Source organism: Toxoplasma gondii, chromosome Ib, assembly GCF_000006565.2.
Source record: "Toxoplasma gondii ME49 chromosome Ib, whole genome shotgun sequence".
In the NCBI taxonomy this organism is placed as follows: Eukaryota; Apicomplexa; class Conoidasida; order Eucoccidiorida; family Sarcocystidae; genus Toxoplasma; species Toxoplasma gondii.
In genome coordinates, this window is record NC_031468.1 from 1,174,462 (window position 1) to 1,197,746 (window position 23,285).

The 23,285-nt window shown below is 49.6% G+C and overlaps 3 protein-coding genes across 3 annotated transcripts in view; 2 read left to right on the forward strand and 1 right to left on the reverse strand.

Moving 5' to 3' along the window:
• The first annotated feature begins 3,032 nt into the window (after window positions 1-3,032).
• TGME49_209280 (hypothetical protein) lies at window positions 3,033-13,642 on the forward strand. Its single transcript, XM_018779460.1, has 10 exons — window positions 3,033-7,107; window positions 7,549-7,625; window positions 8,403-8,477; window positions 8,838-9,111; window positions 9,358-9,522; window positions 9,923-10,003; window positions 10,490-10,579; window positions 11,062-11,138; window positions 11,765-13,052; window positions 13,533-13,642. Exons 1-10 carry the CDS (start codon window positions 4,450-4,452, stop codon window positions 13,548-13,550), a joined length of 4,803 nt encoding a protein of 1,600 aa, XP_018638445.1. The 5' UTR covers window positions 3,033-4,449; the 3' UTR covers window positions 13,551-13,642.
• Window positions 13,643-15,935: 2,293 nt separating this feature from the next.
• Window positions 15,936-18,067, reverse strand: RPS28 (ribosomal protein RPS28). The gene has a single exon (XM_018779461.1). It carries the CDS (start codon window positions 17,138-17,140, stop codon window positions 16,784-16,786), a length of 357 nt encoding a protein of 118 aa, XP_018638444.1. The 5' UTR covers window positions 17,141-18,067; the 3' UTR covers window positions 15,936-16,783.
• Window positions 18,068-19,151: 1,084 nt separating this feature from the next.
• Window positions 19,152-23,285, forward strand: part of TGME49_209300 (WD domain, G-beta repeat-containing protein) — a gene marked incomplete at both ends in the record, with an annotated part of 13,079 nt that continues 8,945 nt past the window's right edge. The window contains 6 exons of the mRNA XM_018779462.1: window positions 19,152-19,292; window positions 20,269-20,462; window positions 20,941-21,068; window positions 21,415-21,499; window positions 22,213-22,265; window positions 22,662-22,735. Of these exons, the coding sequence (XP_018638443.1) occupies window positions 19,152-19,292; window positions 20,269-20,462; window positions 20,941-21,068; window positions 21,415-21,499; window positions 22,213-22,265; window positions 22,662-22,735 (675 nt within the window). The remainder of the gene's footprint in view (window positions 19,293-20,268; window positions 20,463-20,940; window positions 21,069-21,414; window positions 21,500-22,212; window positions 22,266-22,661; window positions 22,736-23,285) is intronic.

The window sequence follows — 23,285 nt, forward strand, 5'->3', positions numbered from 1 at the left end:
TAGGTAAACTCGAACACAAGTCTCGAATCACGTTGAAATGACCCACCGTTTCCGCTGCAGAAATGTCGATATGCGACTTTGGACAGATTTTCCAGACAAGCGAACAAAGCAGCACCCTAATGTGGAAACATATCACCCATTGTAGGATCGGGCGGTTACTGGTCTTGTGTTTTGAATGCATTTTGTCGATAGAGCTGTGGGGCCAGCGAAATCTCGCTGTGTAGAATCGAATTGTTCGCGCATGGGATTCGAGCATGACTTGGTTCTGGAACTTCTCCACTTTTTACCGCTTAGAGCAGATGCATTACGTTTTCGTTTCATCGTACCGTCGGACTGCGTTGCTGTAAGCCAACACGTAACGCGTGCAGGTAAGAGAAGCGAATAGCTTTTATGGGAAGAAAACTGCCCAGTCACCTGGGGACGCCACAGACCGATTACCTGTACGAAACAGCCCTTTTTCCTGTGGTCCGATCTCAGACTTCTTGCGTCCGTAAAATCCTCTCGGTCTGGTTGCACGTTCGTTTTGTCCCGTGGCGCTCCTTTCTGTGTCTTTGCCCCTCGTTTAACTGCGCTGTTTCGTTTTCCGTGAGTCGTACTCCATTTTCCTTTACCTCTGATCTTGTCATCACAGTCGCAGTTTTGCTCTTGACTCTCTGGCTTTTCTCTAACTCGATAGTTGTCTTCTTTCTTCAAGGCTTCACTCTGCGTTCACTGCGGCACAAGCGCAGTCCGTGCTCTGCTAGCGGTACTGGACACCAGAGCTCGCAGGCACATGAGAAATGAATCTCCACAGTTCCTCACAATCGTGCTGCACGTGCTGATCCGAAGCACCACAAACTAGGCTTACTATGCCTTTGACTTCACATTTAGGAACGACAAAACAATCAAACTATGCCTGAGAAAAACATCGGTAGCTGCCGATTGGTAAACTACTTTTTTGCCGCACTAAACAAGAGAGGCACCGCCTCACAGATAGAAGCTGGCTTCTCCGAATGAGCTATTCATATCCTTGTTCTTTGCTAGTTTTTCTAGAAAGACAGATGCTCTTTCTTGCCAACCGCGAAGGGTAACAGGAGGTCCGATTCTTCGACAACGATCTGTACAGATTCTGCAACTGTGGCACAGAACGCTACCGAGGATTCAGCTACTGCAACGGTTCGACGCCAATGGGAAAAAACGTAAGGTTCAGGAACGGATTTACATCACCAACATAGACACGAAGTTCCCGAAGACCATTTTTTGTTTTCGAGCAAGCTTTACTCGAACGGGAAATGGTTCTGAGTAATTCCCCTCGTTGATAAGGTAAACACAAGTCAAAAGATCACAGAGGTTGCGGCTGATTATCTGTTGACATCAGCACAGCACACGGCTCATCACACATCCCGTTCATCACTACGGATCTTTGAAGAGGCGAAACCGGCTACCCAAGGAAGTTTTTGATAATTCCGTGACCTCAACCGCCGCCCAAGTTTCCCCTCTGGTTCTTAGCTTGTTCTCGAGCGCACTCTGGTCTGATCTGAGTTGCATCGTTCGATAAGGCGTGGCCATTTTTGTTGCCGCCAAGATCAGTGAAACAGAAAATCGTGTCACACGGAAAATATTTCCATCCAGGCTACAGCTGAGAACTGAAAGATGTCCGACTGTGAACACCACTTTGCAGCAACTTCGCTAGGCAATTTCGACAATAAGGTAGCAGTTCCGCCTTCTGCTGAACAATATCACTTTGCTTCATCCATCGAACAACCAACAAGTGCCGCGATATCGACTTCAGCTCGAAAATGACCGCGAACTGGACGTGGACTCGTCTGTGCTGAGACTGTTGTTTTTCCGAGTCGTTTGCCCGTTTTTCCCGTACGACCGCAAAGTCTCAGCATTTTCTTTCCAAATGCCGACATCCACTGCTTCGTCTTCGCAAACACGTGCATGCGAGAACACTTGGTTTAAAAAGTCGGTCACTTTCTCGTCAAGCCCGACCAAAGGCAGTTCCAATGTTCTCTTTGCTTCCTGTGAAAGTCCAGCGTGCCTCGGCATACACGAACGGCCAGTGCTTGCTGTCTGTTTCATTCGAGTCTCTTCCGCCTTCTGGGGACATTTTCGGGTGGTAGGTTATCCGAAAGCAGAACATCCCCCCTTGTCGTGCCTTCTAAATAAACTCCTTCCCGTGTTTCACTTTATTCCTGATCCCCGCATCCGCGCACCATTCTGCTGCTCCGGAAGCTGCGCCACCTCAAGACGCTTCATCAGAGCGTGAAATATTCAGGAACCCGTCGTGTGGTGGCTAGCACTGTGACAAACAGAGAAACGAGGGCGCGTTTTCCCTCTGCAGCTATTGCATTCAAACGACAATCTGTCGTTGGACGTGCCTACATGCACACACGCCTCTCGAGGTCGAAACTTGTCATTGGTGTGTGTACGAAGCGGTAACACAGAAGATACTTTTGTATATTATTTTGCACTGACTTCCTCCTCCTGGGTAAACAAGTTCCCTGTTCACCGTGTCCCGTCGGTCCCGAGGAAATTCGGATCCCGGTGTCGATACACGTGTCTATTAACACGGAATTCTTCCAGAAAAGTGTGACCTGCTGGTAAGGTAAGAAATCTGTCACCAGCTGAAAGAAGGCCTACTGAAGAACAATGCCACTAGGATACGAGAACAAGTTTTAGAAACCACAGGCAAACTCTAAACTGCCGACTCGTGACCACCATCGTCGGAGGGGTTCGTTGAAAAAGCCGAGCTACCGAATCCCCGGCTTCTCGAAAAACGCATGTGGATTTGTCCGCTGCTTAACAGTGGCAACTTGTTATTGCGTGTTCTGTACAAATATCTGCAAAGCAAGAGAGATTTCATTTAGGAAACACGGCTGCTGAGCAAGAAAAGATGCCGTTCCCCGCAACGGCGTCACAAATCAGCTCGCGTCCTTCATCGATGTCGACGGACAGACGAGCTGTGCATGCTGGACTCTCGTGCTGCGGCACATGCGTCTTTTCCCCTTTTTCCGGGGAGAAAAAAACTGAGATTTTCTGCGAAACCTGCGGGTCTCTGCGGCCTACTTCACTTCTCTTATCCCACAATTCCGGTCGCGTTCTGAACGCGTGCTCCCAGCGAAAGCTCTCGAATCCGCCTTCTCCCAGGCAGCGAAGGTCAAAGTTCGAGTGTCTGTACACCGCTATACATGTGTACACGGATGGAAAAGCGGAAACTGCGGCTCTTCTCGGCATGGCTTCCCTTTTGAATTTCGAGCCCGCTTCAGTTGTCGACACTTTTACTTGCGCAGCTTCACTGGAGAAGTAACCGCTTTCTTAGTATCTCGCACATCTTGAAGACAGGAGCGTGCCTCCAAATGCCGAGCCCATGGACCAGGAGGACTCTATGGCAGTCTCTCTTCCTCCCTTGTCTCTCTTCCTCTTTTCCCTGTGCGGCTCAGGTTCTCCTGCGTGCTCTGGCGTATTCTGTTCCACATTTCCCTGCCTCGATTTGCTGTGAGAAGTCTTTTTTTCGCTCCCAGATCGACTCCACGTCTCCTCTGCATGCACAGGGGAGATGCGACCCAAGCGGTCTGATATCTTTCTCGCTTTTCCGCAAGAACGAGAGCTGCCACCTTTTCTCGTCTCTGCGAAGAAGAGTACTCTGTTGGCCGTATAGTTTCGCTTTTCCCTCTTTTCTGGCGTCCCCCGCCTGTGCGCGTGGGGACCTCGCAGCGTCTTGCCCCTTTCGAGAGCCCGTATGAGGTGTAGCTACACCAAATATTTCCCGCATTCCCCTGCTGTTCCTCAAGGAGGTAGCACTAGACAGCAGATACTCGTGGCCACGGCCCGGAACAGTTTTTTCTTGTTTACGGCTCTTCTTTGCCTCCGTTTCCCCGTCTTGTCCACGTCGAGTCCCCCCTCCACTCACGGGTTGTCTCTGTTCTCCAACTGCGCATGAAAGGGGAGAGGAATTTTTCTTTGTGGCTTTGCTCCTTTCTTTATCGCGTCCACTGACTCTGTTCTGCTTAGAACGTTCTGTGCATCCTCTCCTCCACGTCGTGTTCCATCGCGTTTCGCGTGTCTCCAGCTTCCCCACCTTTGATTTCTCCGACTGCAGGTACGCCCCTTTGTTCGCGACCACAAGTGAGAGTCTTCAAGCGCGTCATTCGTTTTCCCCTTTCTCTTTCTCGCGCGTTTTCCTCCTCCACTCTCCACTCTTCGTCGTCAGCCTGTTTTCTCTCAGCGTCTCGTCACCCCCGGAACCGGGGGCGTCTCTGCAGCTGTCTTGACCTTCTTCTCTCTCCTCTCGCCTCGATTTATCAGTACGAAGACGGTTACACTTATTCCTTGCGCAGCTTCTCGGGAACCAGCTGATAGACTTCCTGGAGAGGGTGAGAACCCACCTGTTCCGTACCTTGCTTCCTTTGAAGACTTCGAGAGGCGCAACTCCGCACACACGAAGAGTCGCGAGGGGCGAGAAAAATGTCGGAGGAACCGGGAGACCAGCTGTACTCTCCCTCTCGCATTGAGGAGAGCCCGAAAGAGTGTGAGGACACGGGCGAGACGACAGGGCGAGGAGACAGCGGAGACAGGTGGGGTGAGCGCTCGGCGTCTCCCGCGAGGCGCGAGGCCAGCAGAAACGATGGTAGCCGTGAACTGAGCGAGAAGAAGAGTCATGCTTTTCGCCTCGGTGGAGAGAGAAGCGGGAGAGATGGCTTCGGGCCGAAGCCGACGGATGGCGACGCGCACAAGAGCGAGGCGCATGGACACTCGAAGAGCGGCGGAAGCCAAGAGGGCAGGCGAAGACATTCGGCGGATCCCATCGCACGTAGAGGAGGTGGGCGCGAGGAAGAGAGGAAAGAGCAGGGAGAGAGAGAGAGAACGAGCAGCCGCAGAGACCGAGAGAAGTCTGGCGAGCGGGAGCGACCGCGGAGAGAACATGGCGAGGAGTGGCTTGGAGACAGGACGGGCGGGCGAGATCACGCAGAGCGGAAAAGAGACGAACACAGAAGCTCGGGCGGCGACTCGGAGGCCGTGAAGAGACAGACTCCAGTCTCTTCCTCGTCGTGTGCCACGACTCGAAGGAGGACCCGCTTCGACGTAGGACCCGAGGAACACAAACAGATGCAGCGCTTGGAGCAGTGGCGCCAACTGGTTGAGCAGAAGGCGCAGGAAGAGCGAGCGGCTTTGCAGGCCGAGCAGAAGTCCGAGGCCAACACGGCCCTCGTCGAAGAGTCCGACGACGACATGCAAATCGACGACGGCTCGGAGAGCTGTGCGCCGCCGGGCGCTTCCGTTTCCGGCTTCTCAGCCAGTGCCGAAGAGGTGAGAGAACGCGCCTCGGGCTTCTCTGGGTCGGGAAAGGGGCGCGACAGCCGCTGCGCAGAGTCTCCGAACAAGCGACGAGAAGAACGTCGGAGAGACAGAGACGACGACCGAAGAGACAAAGAGGAGAGCAGAAGAGACGACAGGCGGCGCGAGGAGAGGCGAGATCGTGATGGCAGGAAAGAATACGAAGGGAGACGGGAACAGGAAGGACGACGGGAACAGGAAGGAAGAGAAGAGCGTGAGGGAATGAGGAAACACGGAAAGCGAGAGGAGAAACATGAGAGGCGGGCGGACCGGCGCAGAGGATACGACAGACGAGAGGATCGCGAGGAAGAACGGAGAGGGGAGAGGAGGCGGGGCGAACGCGAACGGAGAGAACGCGAGTTGCGCGACGAGAGACGCACAGAGGAAGAGCGAAAAGACCGAGGGCGCAGCAGCCCCTGGAGAGACGACTCAAGTGGGCAAGGAGCCCCGCAGCCCAAGGAAGCCGAAGAGACGCCTGTCTCCGCAGGCCCGCAGGACGGGTCTTCGTTTCCTTCGCGAGAGGAGATGCGAGAACAGAAACGGGAGGAGAAGCGCGAGGAAGAAAAGGACAGCAGAGAGGAGGGAGGAGACCGGCCAGACGCACAAACTCAAGACGAGAAGAGCGAGGACGGGGACTGCATTTCCTCTCGACTCCGGCGCCGACACACCTCGCGGCGCGGCGCGTCGGGGCGCCTGACGTCCGACAACAGCGAGAGCGAAAAGTCCTCGCCTTCGCCTGTTTTCGATCGCGCCAAGAAGAGTCTTCACAAAGGCCGCCGCGGAGAGGGTCGCACCTCCGCCGTCGCCCTCACTTTGGACGACGACGAAGAAGAGCAACGTCACGGTCACCTCCCGGGCTACTCGAATCTGCCTTCGCCTTCGCTCTCGCCCGCCTCCTCGCGGTCGCGACGCTCGCGGAGTCCACTTCACAAACGGAGACTCTCTCCTCGAGACCTGACGTCCGTCGACCCCTGGACGCACATGGCGCAGAGGCATCCGTTCTCCGAAACCGGAGGCGAGGCTAGCGAAAATAACGGCGTCTCGACGCCTGGACCTCACCACGCAGCAACTCCCTTCGCTGTTGGTCCAGGCGGCCCCGTCATCCTGCACGCGCCTGCGGGCCAGGTCGCCGCGCCCCCCTTCTCGGGCGCACATACACCCCATCCGGGGGTCGGCCCCGGACCAGTCCCTGGGCCAGTCCCCGGGCCAGTCGGCCCGGAGACTCCGGGCGCGTTCGGGCCTGTGTGGGGCGTACCCTTCGCGCCCGCGGCGTATCCGGCGCCGGGGTCAGTGTGCCCTGGCTACTTTGCCCCGGCGGGGTCCCCGCCGTGGGCGAGAGGCCCCCACGGAGAGACTCTGGCACCGCGAGAGCGTTCGGAGACACTCGGAGACAGTGCGGCGGCTGGGAGACTCCCGGCGGACTTCGGGCCCGAAGTCCGGCCCCACGGGGTCTCTGGGGACCTGGCGGAGGCGCGAGTGCCACGGGGAGGCGCCTCGAGTTTCGTCGCGCCGCCTCTCGACGCCCATCCCGTGCTACAGCAGCAGGCTCGCGAACAGGCACAGCAAGTTCACACTCACTCTGTCGCGGTGATTGGCGCGAATGTGTGGAAGAAAATCGACAAATTGCGAAGAGCAAAGATCTGCTTGAACTGCCGGCAACAGCCCCAAAGAATCAGCAACGCCTCAGGCGCCCCCTCCGGCGTCTGCAGTGGATGTACACGCCACGTCGGCAGACAACACTGCAAACACTGCGGAATCGAGTTTCTGCAACATCACTACTGCGCCCAGGTAAAAGACACAGACGCGCAACTTTCGACAGACGGAACAGTATCTCAACTCTGTCCAAACACACAGTCAACAGACACCCCGTTCAGTGCTCTAACGCCATACGGACATATATATATATATATATATATATATATATATATATATATATATATATATGGGTATATATATATATATAAATATATATGTACTGTGCGTATGTATTTATGTACGTACGCTTGTATGTATGTATGTATGTTTGTATGCATGTATGTATGTTTCTGTATAAATGTATGTATATGCATGTTTGTGTATGTAGGTGCATGTACAAGTATGTTTGTTGTCGCTGTAGGTATGCTTTTTTGTGTTTGACGAGTTGATGTTTTCGTTTTCAGTCGCTTTCATGAAGCGAGGAGAGACCCTCCACCGAAAGCTCTGACTTCCTGTCTGTGGCTTCTTCTGCAGGCAGAGAAATTGCTGGGTCGACCCATCTGCCTCGGATGCGCCCGGCAACTGTCCAAGTACCGGAAAGATCCGAGCATGTGAGAAGCAGGCACTCGCTGGGGGGCTGTACAGACACTGGAAGCGGTCTGCTTTCCCGCGAGAAAGGTGGAGCGTGCCTGTCATTTCTTCGCGTCGTCCAGTTTCTCGTCTTTAGACACAAGAAAGGTCGCCCCAGGTGGCTTTCTGTGCATGTGTTTCTGTGTTCCTACGCATGCGGTCGCCCTTCTCAGTAGTTCATTGCTTCGCGTCTGCGTCTCTGTGGCCGGGCGCGAGCCCAGAATCGCCAGGGCAAGAACTTTCAGTCAAAACTCGTTTTCAAAGATTGGTTTCTTGAATAATCTCATCCGCACTCGCAGCTTTATCCTTTGCATGTATTAAAATCTGTCCTCTCTGCTGGCAAAAGAACTGACGCGATGTCCTGGTTCCTAGTGCCTCTAGTGAACTCCTGTGGTCTCGTCCTAAATACGCAGTGAAGTAACGAGATACAAGGAACTTGACAGACAGTGTTCGATTCATACAAACGACTTTTTTCGTCTGCCTCGGTGTTCTCGATCCTTTTCTCTCCATTTCTCTACCTCCCTATGTACCCGTTTCCGTGGCTCCCCTCCATGAGCCTCTTCATGTGAAGCTGTGTTCACACCTTTCCGTATAAATATAACTACGTCTGTATATCTCTTCTCGTCTATTTGTAGAAATAGTATTTATATATATATATATATATATATATATATATATGGTGTGCGGGTGTGGCTGCTTTTGTGTGCACGTACGCCGCTGTGGTTAAGGAATTCCTTTGTTTTTCTTTTCTTTTTCAGCTGTCGGTACTGCAAGTGTTGGTCGGCCTGGAACGAAGCTCAGGAGTGCGAACGCTGTCGCTCTCGCATTCAACGGTGAGGAGACAGCCGCGAGAGAAGGGAGAGAAGACGAAGGCGAATTGAGGGAGGAGAGCAGACGGGAGAGAGAAGACAAGGAAGAGGGGAAAGAGGAAACACTGGAAAACGTTTTGCCGAAGGGGAAGGAAAGTAGACAACGAAGAGGAAGTGGAAGGAAGACACACGTTGTCGAGACTGCTTGTTCCACCGGCATCGTCTGCGTGTCTCGTGACGAAGAAGATACGAGAACTGTAGAGGAAGGCTGTTGTCTCCAAAGAGAGGATGCCTGCTAGTCCACGACGGCCTTGTGAGCGTAGAGTCATATCTCAGGAGTTGTGTTCTCTAGCTGTTGATGCAGTTGTCTGCTTTTCTCTCCAGACACGGAATGCCCCGAAGATGCGAGAAATGCGGCGTGGAAGCAGCCTTTCCGCGCGCATCAACGCCTCAGGAGGGCGAAAAGGGGGAGACGCAGGCCCCAGAGCTTCTTTGCTTTCTCTGCGCCTTCGCAGCGAAGAAGGCGCTGCTTCTGCAGCAGAGATCGAAAATCCGAGCGCAGCAAACACTGCAGCTCCTGCAACCTGGGCGCGTTGACGCCGCAGCTCTCGAGCTCGACCACGTACCCAGAGGCCTGCTCAGTGGACGCAGGGAAACGGTGAGGCGAACCGGAAGCCTTTTCGTCTTTCAGTCCACCGAAGAGGCGGGAGGGAAGGAAGGGAGAGAGGCCAACAGGGCAAAAGAACGGAGAAAGGCGAAGGGGAGAAAGAACGTGAGGGCGAGCAGAGGAGCGCGAGAAACAGAGAGACAGTGTAAGAGAGCCGATGGTGGGAAAAAGAAGAAGCATTTCGTTTTGAGAAGCGAGTCTGATGCCGCCGGCCTGCTTCGGTTGCTTTTCCCTCAGCTTGGTCAGGAGACAGGGGAGCTCCCGAAAGAAGAAGACGCTGCGGCGAAACCTGCGTCTTTTTGGAAACAACACGCACAGACTCTTCAGCAGCAAAATGAAGAATTTCTGCAACAATTGCAACAAATGCAGCAGCAGCTGCTCCATAAAGATTTGGCAATGCAAGTACGTGCAGAGAAGAGACACCTGAGTTTTGACAGACAAGCGAAGAAAGCACACGCCCTCGACCAGTGCAGTGATGCAGAAAATTCGTGGATTCTGGTGTCGCTTCTGCTGCCCATGAACGAAACGACGCCGCTGCACAACTCGAGTGGGAAGAAGCAACCGAAAGAAACTCTTTTTTCTGGCTTTTGTTCCTGTCCGTGTCATTTGTTCTCCTCGTTTCTCGTATTATGCCTGGCGCTCTTCGTCGTCCTTCGAGTGCCTCGGATCTTTGCCAGTTTCCGTGCGCCTGACGGGAAACGCGCCTGCTTCGTTCGTTCTTTCTCCCGCGGGTTCCGGGGTGTATAGACAGCTGATTACCGGGGAAGACTCGCACAGACTGGTGCTCGCTGTGTTTTTTCAGGAGCAACAACAAGAGAAGAAGGAGCAGCAGCAGGCCCTGCAGCAAGACCTCCTTCAAGAGAAGCGTCGCAACCAACAACTGGTAGAGACTCGAGGCTCTCGTGTGCAAGAGAGAAAGAGGAAACAGAGGCGAGAGAGAAAAACACAAAAAGCGAAGAGAAAGAGAGACAGGCATTGAAAGATGTATGCCTCTAGAGAGACAAAGACAACTGCGGAGAAAGAGAGACTTTTATGCAGAGATCAAGCGAGTTCTACGCATATACAAATGTATTATTATCTATGACATATTATATACATATATACATATATATGTATATATTTTATGTGAAAAAACTACAGAGGCAAGGGGTGGAGAGAGAACTAATGAACACTGACGAGGACAATATTTCTATATTTGTCCCTGTTTCCTGCGCCGTCGTTCAAGGAGCAGGCTTGCGACCGTCTGCGTATCTCCGACACCTTCTTAGCTCTCCTCTGTTCACCTCCTTTGCTGTGTCTGCTCGTTTCTGCTCTTTCTGTCCTCTCTGTTTTAAGGTTTCTCTTTCGTCTTGATTCCTTTTTTCCTCAGCTTCTGGACTTGAAACGAGCGTCGGCGGAGCAGGAGGCGCAGGCCGCAAAAGCAGCTGCCGACCAGCGGCGAACAGAAGAAACTCACTTGGTGAGAATCGACTTCCTCCAAAGGATTCTTGCCCCAGTCGCGTTCAAGTGTTTTCAACTGTGGATCTAGAAAAGCATCAACGCGGAGAGACCAGAAAAAACCTCGAGGCGAGCCAGCGGGGAAGGGTGGCAAAAATAATACAGGGAAGGAACTTCTTGCGCTACAGAGAGAATTCAAAGGAAATAATTGTAGTGAAAGAGAATGGAAAAAAGAGCCAAAACGTTTACGCTCAATCTACGCAGTGCCATGAATGTCTACGTACACAGGTAGACGTGCATGTACGTTCGTTTGTCTATCTCATGCTCTCACATGAAAAAAAAATATACATAAAGATATATATATATATATATATATATATGCCCATTGCTTGGTGGGGGTACACGGGTGGGGTAAGCACAGTTGATGGGGATGAAAAAGTAGATTGTGACGAGGGAAATAGTGGGCAAGGGGGCGGTTTTCTTATGTTTTCCGGATCTCTGCAGGGCCTCTCAAATGCACTGCACGAGTGCATTGACCAGCTGAAGCGCAAAAACGAAGAACTCGAGTTGGAGAACAAACGGTGAGAGCAAGGGAGAAGAGAAACTAAGAGAGGAAAGTCGACAGGAAGAGGAGAGCCCGCACTCATCTCGCTTCCACCTACGCAAATCACCTTCACTCCACCTCGCTGTGTACATGGGGGAAATTACGAGTCGTTGCCTCTCTACCATTGTTCGGTTCCACCTTTGTATCTACCGATGGATCTGTCCGTATATTTAGCTACGTCTACATCTGTGTATCTGTCTACATAAATATATATATATATATATATCTACCTATTTATCTGTCTGTCGATATGAATCTATCTGGATATGGATATATATATATATATGTATATATATTTGCACGTCGATCTACAGTTTTGAAAACTCTTCACAGACATACACCTCGAATTTCTAGAGATGATGCTGGTGCAAATCCAGGTATGGCTACGTCTCATCTACCGTATCCCGTGTTAATATGGATATATCGAGGCGACATAATATTTTCGCACAAATATATACATATAGATAGATACATACGTACAGATCTGAGTGTATACACATTAAGTATCTCTCCACTATTTTCGCACAAAAAGATATATATATATATATATGTATATGAATACATATCACATGCGGGTATGAATGTGCCAATGGATATCTGCAGGTGCACATTGGAGGCACAGCAGTTGAAGAGGCAGAACCACGCGTTAGTGCGAGAGGCGGAGAACGCGAGAAAGGAACTGTCTTCTGTGACTTCTGCTCGTGACTCGGCATTGTCTTCGCGAGAAGCTGCGAATTCAGAGATTTCTGCGCTCGAGGCGGCTCTCAGCGCTGCACAGAAAGAATTGGCAGAGACACAGAAGAAACTGGCTGCACTGGAGACCGAGCTAGCTGCCGCCCACGCTGAGGTGTACAAACAGCGACGCGCGGGGGTTCCGCCGGGAGACGGTGTAGAAGGCAAGAGAGAGTTGACGGACGAACGAGAACGGGAGAGAGAAACAGAGAAAAAGGCAGACAGAGAACACGGCAGCCACGAGCACAGTGGCGAGGAGGAAGAGAAGGAGAGGGAGAAGGATCAAGAAGAGAATGGAGCGAAGGGAGAAGCGAAGAGAGATGAGAAGGCTGGAGAGGAGACGGACGAGAAGGAAGGGGAGAAGGAGAAAGAGGAGAAAGAAGAGAAGGGAGAGGCGAAGAGAGATGAGAAGGCTGGAGAGGAGACAGACGACAAGGAAGGGGAGAAGGAGAAGAAAAAAGAGGATCTCCTATCACAGGAAGCCGGAAGGAAAGGAGTATCTGGGAAGAACAAGAAACGGCGTTTGGCGCGCGGTCGAGAAGCGAACCAAGAGAACGGGGAGGTAGAAACTGTCGAGAGGAGAGGCGAAGCGACTATCCCCCAAGAGAAGGCAGAAAGAGACCCAGAAGGGGATCAGGGCGGTGCCGATCCGGAGTGCACGCCTGCGTGTACAGACCCCCCGGCGCCGGAGGTGAGCGAGGGTGCGCCTGCAGCCGCGGAGACTGGCGAGTCTTCCTCGAGGGAGGAGGACGCGGTTCCGAAGGCCTCCTCTGAAGACGAGACGGGGAAAAAGAACAAGAGAAAGAGGAGACGAGAAGACTCGACAGACGAGGGGAAGAGGCATGCGGCGGAGCCGCAGAGAGGAGACGGCGAAACAAAGGAAAACGACGGACACACTCCTATCCGCGATGAAACAGAACGAGAAACAGAGACGACCGGGAATCCTGCGAACGGACAGAAAGGGACGATTGAGGCAGCGCCTGAAGAAAATGGAGAGAAAGAAGAAAGCGGTACTCATGGCGAAGCAGAACAAGCAGAGCAGAAGGAAGACGACGACCAAGACGACGAAGAGACGCTTCTAGCGGATGTCGCTGCTACGAAAATCAGCAAACGCGGGGGCAGGAAGGCGTCTGTACAGCGGCGGAAACCAAAGGCGAAGGTACGGCTTCAGAGGGCTGGTATCGACATTAGCAACGCCCATGTCTATTTGTTTCCTTTGTGCCTCCAACTGGAACCCCTGGAATCATTCTCATGCACTTCTTCGCACATCTATACAGGTTGTCTTTTCTGACACACAGCAATCTGTGATCATCGAGCTACTACGCTTAATAATATCTATATACATCTATATTATGTTGCTCTCTCTCTCTAATATATATATATATATATATATATATATATATATATATATGCAAGGCAGTATATGCATCTCTGTATATTTCGGTATGCACATTGTAGTTTCGAGGTGTGGTTGATTACCATATCTATATATATATATATACATATATATATATATATATGGGAATACACGAGTTTCAATGGATGGTGTGGACGCGTGTTCGGTTTATTTTCATGTCTGTGTGGGTGAGAGTGAAACGGTGTTTCTTCGTCTGTTTTGATGTTCCGCTTGTCCTGCCAGGCGAGTCGAAGGAGGTGATTTCTCCGAGCGTCACGGAGGAAGATATTCACTCTTTTTTTCTCGCCTCTTTCCTCTCTCTGCACTCAACCAGCAAACTAGATCTACATGCATACATCAATCTACACACGCATATACTCAGGTATATCTATATCTATCTATCTATCTATATATATATATATATATATATATGTATATGTATATGTATATATATATATATATATAAGTATACTCATGGACAGATGTGCGTATACGAGTAAATCTGTGTGTGTGTGTGGCAGTGGAGGTCCACGCATGCGTTTACGTTTGCAGTGCTGCGTCTTTTGCATGCATCGGATTGCATATTCGGATTTTGTCTGCGGGGTGTGTGTTCTTGGCGTTTTGGAATGTCTCCGTGGCTGGAGAGGAGAGGGAGTCGTGAGCATGTCTCAAAGACAGCGGGGCCGTCAGGTTCTTGTTCTCTGGCTTTTCCGTCTTCACGGGTGGTGCCTTGTTCGGAAGAGCAGCCTTTAGAGAAAAAAGATCCGTGTCTCCCCGTGAACACAAGAGGCCTTTTCCTCCCCTCGCATCCTCTGTGCCGCACGAGTGTGGGGTCCGACCGTGGCTTTCTCTCTCTTGTTTGCGGACCTCTTGTTTCCATTCGTCGTGCATGAGAATTCTCTTCTCGCCTACTCGCTCCTTGTCACTGTATCGTCTATGTATACGTATCGTCTATGTATACGTATCGTCTATGTATACGTAAATAAAACTGTGTACCTAAAAGTACGTGTGTACATAAACACTTGTCCACATGCACAAGTATATGTGTATATATACAGACACGTGCACATGTGCTTGAGAATGGGTCCTCGGCCTCCGTGGCAGGAAAGGCCGAGCAAGCGCGCGCGTTCAGCGGACATTTACAGGAGACAACGACCCAAGCAGATTTTTTTCTGTCTGTAGGACAGTTCGCGTTTTTTGCACCAAACAACCGTCAATTTCCCGCGTTTCCAGCGCAGAAGAGCCGCAGAAAACGCGTCGTTGATCGTCCCCAGAGACGCGAGGCTGTGCATGCAGTTGAAGAAGCATGCACAGTGACGAACGGACTCGTGGAATATGTCTCTCGACTTGACAAATCCCTGCATAGAGAGATGGAGAGACAGAGGTACATATGGATACGAATGTGAAGAAATACAAGTGGTGATCCATCTGCAGATAGAGAATCAAGTGGACATGCAGAGCTAGATACAGAGAGAAAAGTCAGTAGATGTTCAGTGATAGATACATAGATCAGTAAACGGATGCACGGACACAGTTATTGAGGTAGGGAAATGGGCGTACATAAATAGATACACAGACAGAAAGATGTAGGCCTCAAATTCTACACATGCAACGAGTGACAGGGCCATCACGCATGTAGAAAGTCTTAGAGGTTTGGGGACTTTGATATTTTGAATCTCCACTTTGTTACACATCTCGTTGTGCTCGGCAGGGAAGTCAGGGAGAGCCATGTGGCATCTAAGGTGATTTGAGCAAGATCTCTTCACAAGCATTCACCTCGAAAACTTACAGTGAATGCCGACTGTGGGGCAGAATGTTTAAACATATATATATATATATATATATAAATTTTTATATTTATGTATATACATATATATGAGGTTCATATGGATGCATTTTCGTACCTAACTGTAGATACACACGTTTCTAAAAGAAAAGTACGTCTTGCAGAGTGCCAGGCGTCCGGTAAGCCCACAATCCCTGAATACGCGCGGGCGGAGTCCTACACATACATGCCTACTTACATACGTATATATATATATATATATATATATATATGATGCATGCATATGCTGCATCTAGACACCGACGGGAATTCTTTGCCGTACACGTGTGTCGCGTTCCTCGTAAAAGGATTTCTGTGTAGAGCACGGAGTTTTGCGGCTGTTAACGTCGTCAAGGTTCCTCGGCAAATCTATTTTGGGGCCTTGGCTACGTGGAAGATTGAAGCATCTGGTGAAACACGGAAAAGATCCTGTGTGAAACACCCCTGTTCTCCGTCAAGTGTCACTACACGAACGGCTTGTCTCGTTGCTGTCTTCATGCACCTCTTCTGCACGCGTCTGCATCCGAACTGAGTAGCGGATATTTCTGTTATCCTAAATTTTCTATGTAGGACACAGATATGCACTTGAGCAGAAGTGTAAGTTACTTGACACTAAATGTAAGCCTCTATTTTCACGTGTGCATCTGCGCCTATACACATATATATACACACTTGCAGCTGTGCAGTTAAGTACAAATATAAGTATACACTTATCTACCTGTATGCATATGCTTGTGCATGCATGTCTATCCATCCGCCTGCAGACTCTTTGAGTGAGTGAGAATGCCTGCAAAGTGGCGTTGAATACGCTGTCTGGAAGTTCCAGAGGGTCCGGACGTAGGGGAAGGTTGTCAGAGTTTCAGTTTTCAGAGACAGCGGAGACAGGTTTGACGCACACAGAGTTTGTGCTCCGATTTCGACACCGGTACAGAGAACGCACATCTCCTAAGCGTCTTCGGGGATCCAGCGACGCGGCTGGACCCTGAAGTCGTTCATGAGACCCAAAAGGGTAGGAAAGGCTTGGGACGTCTAGACTCGTACAGAGAAACGCATGCATTCCCGAAAGAATCGGATTCGTGTCTTTCGAAATTTCTTCTTCGACTGCTCTCACGGAGCCCGCGAAACGCCTTGACGGCGCGTTGCAATCCAGAAGAGACCTCAAGCTCTGTCGAAACACCGCAGAGTGAGAACTGCAGTATTGCTTGTCCCTTTCAAGACACTCCGCCTAAGTTTTGTCGTTCAGTCTTGTCTTTGTCACCTGAAAACTCCACGAGAAAGATCCCGAAACCTCTACCCCCCGAAAGGACATAGACGCCTTTCGACCCCAGTCGGCGTCCACGGCTCCTTTCTCGTCGCGACGCGTGCTCTCTCTGCCTCAGAGACGAACGTCCAACCTGTCTCGTCCAGTTTTTTCGTCGAGCTCGAAACAACACCCCGAAGGCGCTTTTTCTGTCCGAATGATGAACACACGACCCAGCAGCACGCTCCGTCGTTTACGCCACACCCCACGCAAAATCCCGAGTCTTCCTGCACAGGGAGACATACATAGTGACCATTTCTTCGCGAGCGAGAAGTGCGTAAGGTTTCTCCGTGCATAATGCAGTCACCGGGTGAGAGGCGCAATGCGGGGGCGGGTAAGCCGCATGCGGCGTGCTTTTCTCGAGTGAATTTATCTGAGGCGACGAGCCTCACGTTCTGTTTCCAAAAGAGCAAGAATGTCGCCTTCTCTGACGGGGCCCTTAACGTTGCGAATCAACGAACGGCCAGCGAGGTCAGTTTCGTCAGCCATGAAAGTCACGCGAACCTGCAGAACCCCTCCGCGGCTGCCAGTTCTTCCCAACACCTTCTCGACCTTTGCGAGCTTCGGCTGCTCCATCTTGCGGAAAAGTGGCGAGGAAAATGCGCAGAAGCAACCCCAAACGAGACGCGAGGAAGGCGAGTGAGAAAGAAAAGAGAAAACACAAATGCGTGGCGCGAAGGTGTGGGAAAAGCGGGAAGAAACGGGAAAGAGAGCCCCGAAAGGCATGCCGAACAGTCAGCACCTGCATGCGCCCGCCACGCAGGACGGGAAGGTCCCCGGCTGAGTCTCCGAATATAAGGCGATTCCCTACTGCGACGCGATAGACGAGGCTGGAGAACAGGCGGGCAGTTTGTCGCAGGTTTTCTGTGCAATGCTCACGGTCCAGCAGGTTTTGTGCATGCACACTTTTGTCAAAACGGCGAGGTGGTGAGGCGGAATTTTCCCGTCTCTCTCGAAAAGGTGCAGTTTGCCGGGGATCTCTGGCGGTCTAGGAAGTTGTCCAGGCGTTGCCGCTGTCCTGAATGATTGTGGGCAGTCATTCCTGGCGTCGTCGTGTACAGAACAACGGAATTGTCTGGAAGACACCGAGTATCAAAGTCGTAGATGCACAGATGGACATAATTGACCGTTGTACAGTTTGTGAGAAGCTGCACTCTCTACCCAGGCCACCTATCGTTCTGAGAAGGGAGAAAGCCCGAGAATTGGTGGAGGAAACGCCTTTATTGAAAGATGAGACACAGGCACAGCTTAGTGACCTGTCTTACCGGATTCTTCACACCCGCAATACAATTCGAATGAAGGGCGTGTCTGTTTTTACTAGACATCTTAATTTTTCACAAATCCGAGAAGCAAACGATTTTTCTCCCGTTCGTGGGCGCCTCTCCAAAGGGTGCTAGGCCTTCTTCCCCTTTCCGCCGGGCAACGAAGAAAGAACTAGAGATAGACAAACAGCGGGAGAGGGAAAACGCTCCTCTCCCATGCGCTGCTCTGCCCGCAGGGTGCGCCTGTTCCGGGACACAGGCTGCCTGCGATCGGAAGAGCCAGATTCGTATACATCTGCGAAGACGTCGCGAAAGAATTCCTTTGGATGCCTGAAATCAACGGCAGACGAGAAGCACGCATCCTTGTGTCTCTATCTATGGAGAAATGTCGGGGGAAAGCTGGATGTAGATGCTTTCGCCCAAGGAAAAGGTTGAAACGTCCTGCAGAAAACTGCATTCTGTCTAGATGTACACAGATTTACGTAAGCTATCCTTTTTTCAAGTGTAAATCTGTGTCGAAAAGTTGAAGGAGGCCGTTGAAGTCCTCGTACCTCGCGCTCTCCAATTTTAACCAGCACTTTCGACTACCCATCAACGAAAGCACATGTACGCGTACAACTATATATATATATATGTACATGCACATGTTTATATCTTGGAAACAAAATGTGAAACGCGTTTCTCTGAAGATTCGCAATGTAAATGCAGAAATAAAATCTCTCTTTCTCTCCATATATATATATATATATATATATATATATATATATATATGACTGCTGGCAAAGCGGAACTTGAAAGAGTTTGATGACTCTGTCTTCTTCAACTTGGATTTCAGCCTCCCAATCTCCGAAGTTTGTCAGGAAAGCCAACTTAGAGCCCCCTGCATGCACGTCTGTTGCAGAATTTCGTCGCCTTTCTTCGATTTCTTTCAACTGACCCTGAGCTGCAAGGCGTTCAGATGCCGAGACACGCTCAGAAGCTTCGTAAATCGATTCAAAGATCTGTCTCCTAACAGAATCATCCATAGGTGCACGCATCGCTGAGTGCAGTCTTTTTTGCTTCGGCGTCAAAAGCGTGCTGCTCAGTCGAGAGCTCTTTCTTGGTTCTTAAAACCGATCAGCCCCTCTCCATCTGAAAATCTTTCTTCTCCGGGGAGCGGAGCATACCCCTACCTATATATATATATATATATATATACATATGATACAAGAAATCTTTATTCTATTTTCATCGATTTAGAGATAGCTTGTTTTCTGTCAGCAGTCTTCGTTTAATGCTCGTTTCTGAGGAGCTCACAGGGAACAGCCGCTACAAGAAAGCATTAAAAAAGCAGAAAACGCAATCGGAGACACGCAGCAGCTCTCTCCCATCGCTCCCCCGCAGGATGCCGCTGCCGTCGACCCTCAGGCGTTCTTCCTGAATCCAGCTCGCTGTCGTTCTTCATCTCCCTGGATTTCGGACTATATGCGAACAAAATGTGGAACAGCAACAGTCCCGCTGCGCAGAAGAAGCGCACCTCCATCACAGGCCTGCCCGGCGGCCGACGAGGCCACCGTGCCTCTCTTTCTCTGCACCGCGATGAAGACTCGCAGCAAGAAGACGCATCGAATCCAATGGTAAAACAGAGAAGGAGCACTCAACAACACTTCAAAAAGACATGGATCCATCGGAAGCGTACAATAACTCCATAAAAGAACGCCATATATATATATATATATATATATATAAAGGCATAGATACGGAGAGGGAGAGATATGTAGAGTGAGATGCTTGCATGCACATATTTGAATGAGTATATATATATATATATATATATATATATATTTGTACATGTAGTGTATGCATGGATGTGAAACACATTTGAGAAGAAAAGGATACACCAGCGTGGCTAGGACAAGTTATGATGCCTCGAAACGCAAGCTGTGCGAACCGAGGGTCAAAAGACAAGGGAGATTTTGTTCGAGGCATCCATGTCGCTTTCTTTCCCTGTGTTGTTGGCGCATGAGGAAGTGTCTGCAGGAATACATGTTTCTTTTATTTCTTCGAAAAGTCGGAGAAACATCCCAATCTTATTCACGGCACATACAGGCTACACACATGGCACTTCTGCATCATCATCGTGCATGACTTTGTCATACTCATTTATGTACATTTCTCTGCATCCATTTTCCTACCTATTAATAGGTAGATACGCATGTATAGCTACGTCACGTATGCAGATACATCATGCACATAGAGAGATACCTACATATATATATATATATATCTGCATACACAGACATCTGCATACACATTTCCATCGCTCTTGCCGACTGGGTGCAATTTGCCCAACAGCCGAGCTGGTTCTACGTTGGTTTATCCACCGAACAATTCGAAGAAACGATGCCTTGTCTCAGTTGTCTAGACGTGCAGTCGTGTGTTAGCTCGCGTCTGCCTCCAGCTGAAGGTCTTCTTCTTTTTCTTTTTTCTGTTCGCATCTGCTTCTCTTTCGGGTGTACCGAAGGCTGTAGCGTGACACAGCATGCGCAGAACAGACAGGATCCCCTTCTCGTTCATGTGTCTCTGTTTTTCTGCCTTTTCCCCTTGTTGAAGGCCGTTCTGCGAGTGAAGCCCAAAGACCAGCTTCAGCTGTCGCCAGAAGAACTTCGCAAACGCATGCCCCCCCGCATTTTGTATCCGCAAAATCCTCGCGCACCGAAAAACCTGGCTCTTTATTCGTTCAAAGAAAAAGTTTTCAAGCGCGACGAGCAGATCGATCAAACTGTCTTCCATTTGAGCGTCGACGGGTGCGAAAAAGAGAAGAGACGGAGACAACGGCCTCTCGTCAATCGCTCAAAACGACCGCCGTTGTCACGATTTAGCAACGCACAAACGCAGGCAGCCCTACACACAACACACATCATCTACGCATGCTTCCACAAGTCCCGAATTAAACGTCTCCCCCTACACTCACTCAATCTATCCGTTTATCTACCTAGTCATACAACAAAGATCTACAGGGACAGACGCAAGTACAGGTGTGTGTGCAGATACGCGTACATGTATGCATGCATATATCCGCGCGGATGTATACATTCTCGCCCCCTTCACTACGTTACTTCACGTATCGACATGTTTAGTTACCGAGATCGTGGACTTCGGCGTTTCATGTGGGGACTGTGGAAGCCTCCAGGGACGATCGGGTCCCCGTTTTGAGAAGAATAACGAATCGTTTTGAACGGAGAAATGATCTCTTTTCCTCTCTGTGTTCCGGTCTCAAACTAGGGCGTTGCTCCACGCCGAAAGTCAAGAAGCCATTGAGCAAGAAGAGGCGTGGAGACTTCGAGAAGAAGAAGACGCGAAAAAAAAGAGAAAAGAAAGTGTTGACATTCGCATCGAAGACGACCTCCAACGTAAGAAAAACAACACAATTCCAACAGCAGTCTCCCGCGGAAAGTGGAGAAACGACGTCTGAAGAAGTCAGTGTCTTCGCATATATATATATATATATATATATATGTATATGTATATGCCTCCATTTATTTTTGAGTGCATGCCCATGCATCGATGCGTGTGAAGACGGAGGGACTTGCTGTCTGGTCAGAGACACCAGAGAAGGTAAGAGAGGGAAGAGCGGAGGCAGAGCACAGAGGAGGAGAAGCTGCTTTCTTCTCGCATTTCACAGTTTGCTTTCTTGAGTCTGTAAAATCGAACAACTCTCGAAACACGGTTTCCGGATGTGCTCTGTTTCTTCTACAGAAAACACTGAAGACGAAGGTCGGGTGCTGAGGAACCAGTTCAACTACGGGGACCGGGCTTCTCAAACTGAAACAAAAGCTGATAGGTAAGACGATACATCCCTTCTCCATCAAATCTAAAAGCCATATGCGCCACATATTCGTTTATACACAAATTCAGACATGTACACATTTGTAAAAGTACATCAGGGCGTCCGGATTGGAGGAATTCCCACAGGGATAAGGAACTGTCTTCATGCGTGTGCTGAGAAGAACTTTTGATCCGCACAGAACACTTGATGCACATGTTTAGAAATGTGAAACCACATAGAGCGTAATCACACCTACGCGGTAAAGTTTACACAACAAGGATTAACAGGAATTGCTTTTTATGCACATATATAAAACGTGTGTGCGCATATGTATATATACATATATATTTGTATATGTATATATATATATATATGTATATATGTATATATATATATGTATATATATATATATATGTATATATGTATATATATATGTATATATATATATGTATATATATGTATGTATATATGTATGTATATATGTATATATGTGAAGTTGTCTGGTCTCTGTGGATATGTGTGCACGCTTCCTCCTGCGGAAGATTTGTCGGACCACAGGGCTTCGCTGTTTGTTGTGTTCGCTTCGTCTTTGAGGTTGGTTGGTCGCTCATTTGTACTTTCTCCTTCTCGTGTGAATATTTCTTTTCGTCTGCCTTTGTCGTGTTCTTGTTGCTCGTGTCGACGTTTTAAAAAACGCTGCCTTTTTCATGTTTTTCCATTTTCTTCAGAGAACGAGGTGTGGCTACGAGGCCTCCGCCTACTGTCCCTGTGGCCGGCACAGGTGAGACAAAGATTCTCTCTCTTCCGAAACAAGGCGTTTTCTCCGTCGAAAACCTGCTTGAACACCTCAGAAGACATAGAAACCAAGGCAGCAGAAAGCAGACATCGAAAGCAAGGAACGAACTGAGAGAGACAGGAGAAGAGATCGCTTAGACCAGAGACTGTCAGTGAGGGGTCTCTTTTTCTGTCGCTGATTCGTTGCGTCAGACTCCAAAGACGTCGACAGCCAGCGCAGTGAAGCGTCCTGCATACCCTGCCGTGAACAGACCTAGACAATCTTGTTGCTGAGAAACGGCGGACCTGCCGGCTGCCTCGTCTGCGCGGTGACACAGGGAGCGCGCAAGCAACCCCACCGTGTGTGCATGCACTGAAAAGGCGAGTGCTGCGGTTTTTGCAGTCAATCAATGGAGAATGTACGACGCGTATGTGGAGGAACTAAATGCTCAAAATCGACTGCAGAGTAACCAGCAGGTCGGAGAGAAACACGACTTTCACAAGGCCAAACCAGAGAGACAGAAAGTGACAGCGAACTCGACGGAAAGCAAAAGAGGAAACGCGAAAACATAGCAGGGACCTGGAAAAGGGTGATCTTCTCAGTGGCAGAGAAAAATACTGTTTTTCAATCTACCGTCTTTCACCTCTTCACAAATACTATCCTTATTTGTCTACATCTACCTATACATGTATACATTTGCGTCTCTTTGGCGGTTCACGGTCCTGTCTCATTACACACAAATATGCATATATATATATATATATGTATTTATCTCTGTATCTACTTATGTTTGTATACAGATCTTCGTCGAGACATCTAACTGCTGCTCTCTGTTCCTGTTACACCCATTTTCTTCCGTGGATGACTATATCCACGTGCTCTGAAAACACATCTATATATATATATATATATATATATATACATTTGTAATTGCATCGATCTACTTTTGCATACACCTTTTCATCTTTATATATATCAAAATTGGTATGCATCTCTCTAGCATTTTATCCACATCTCCGTGAGTAT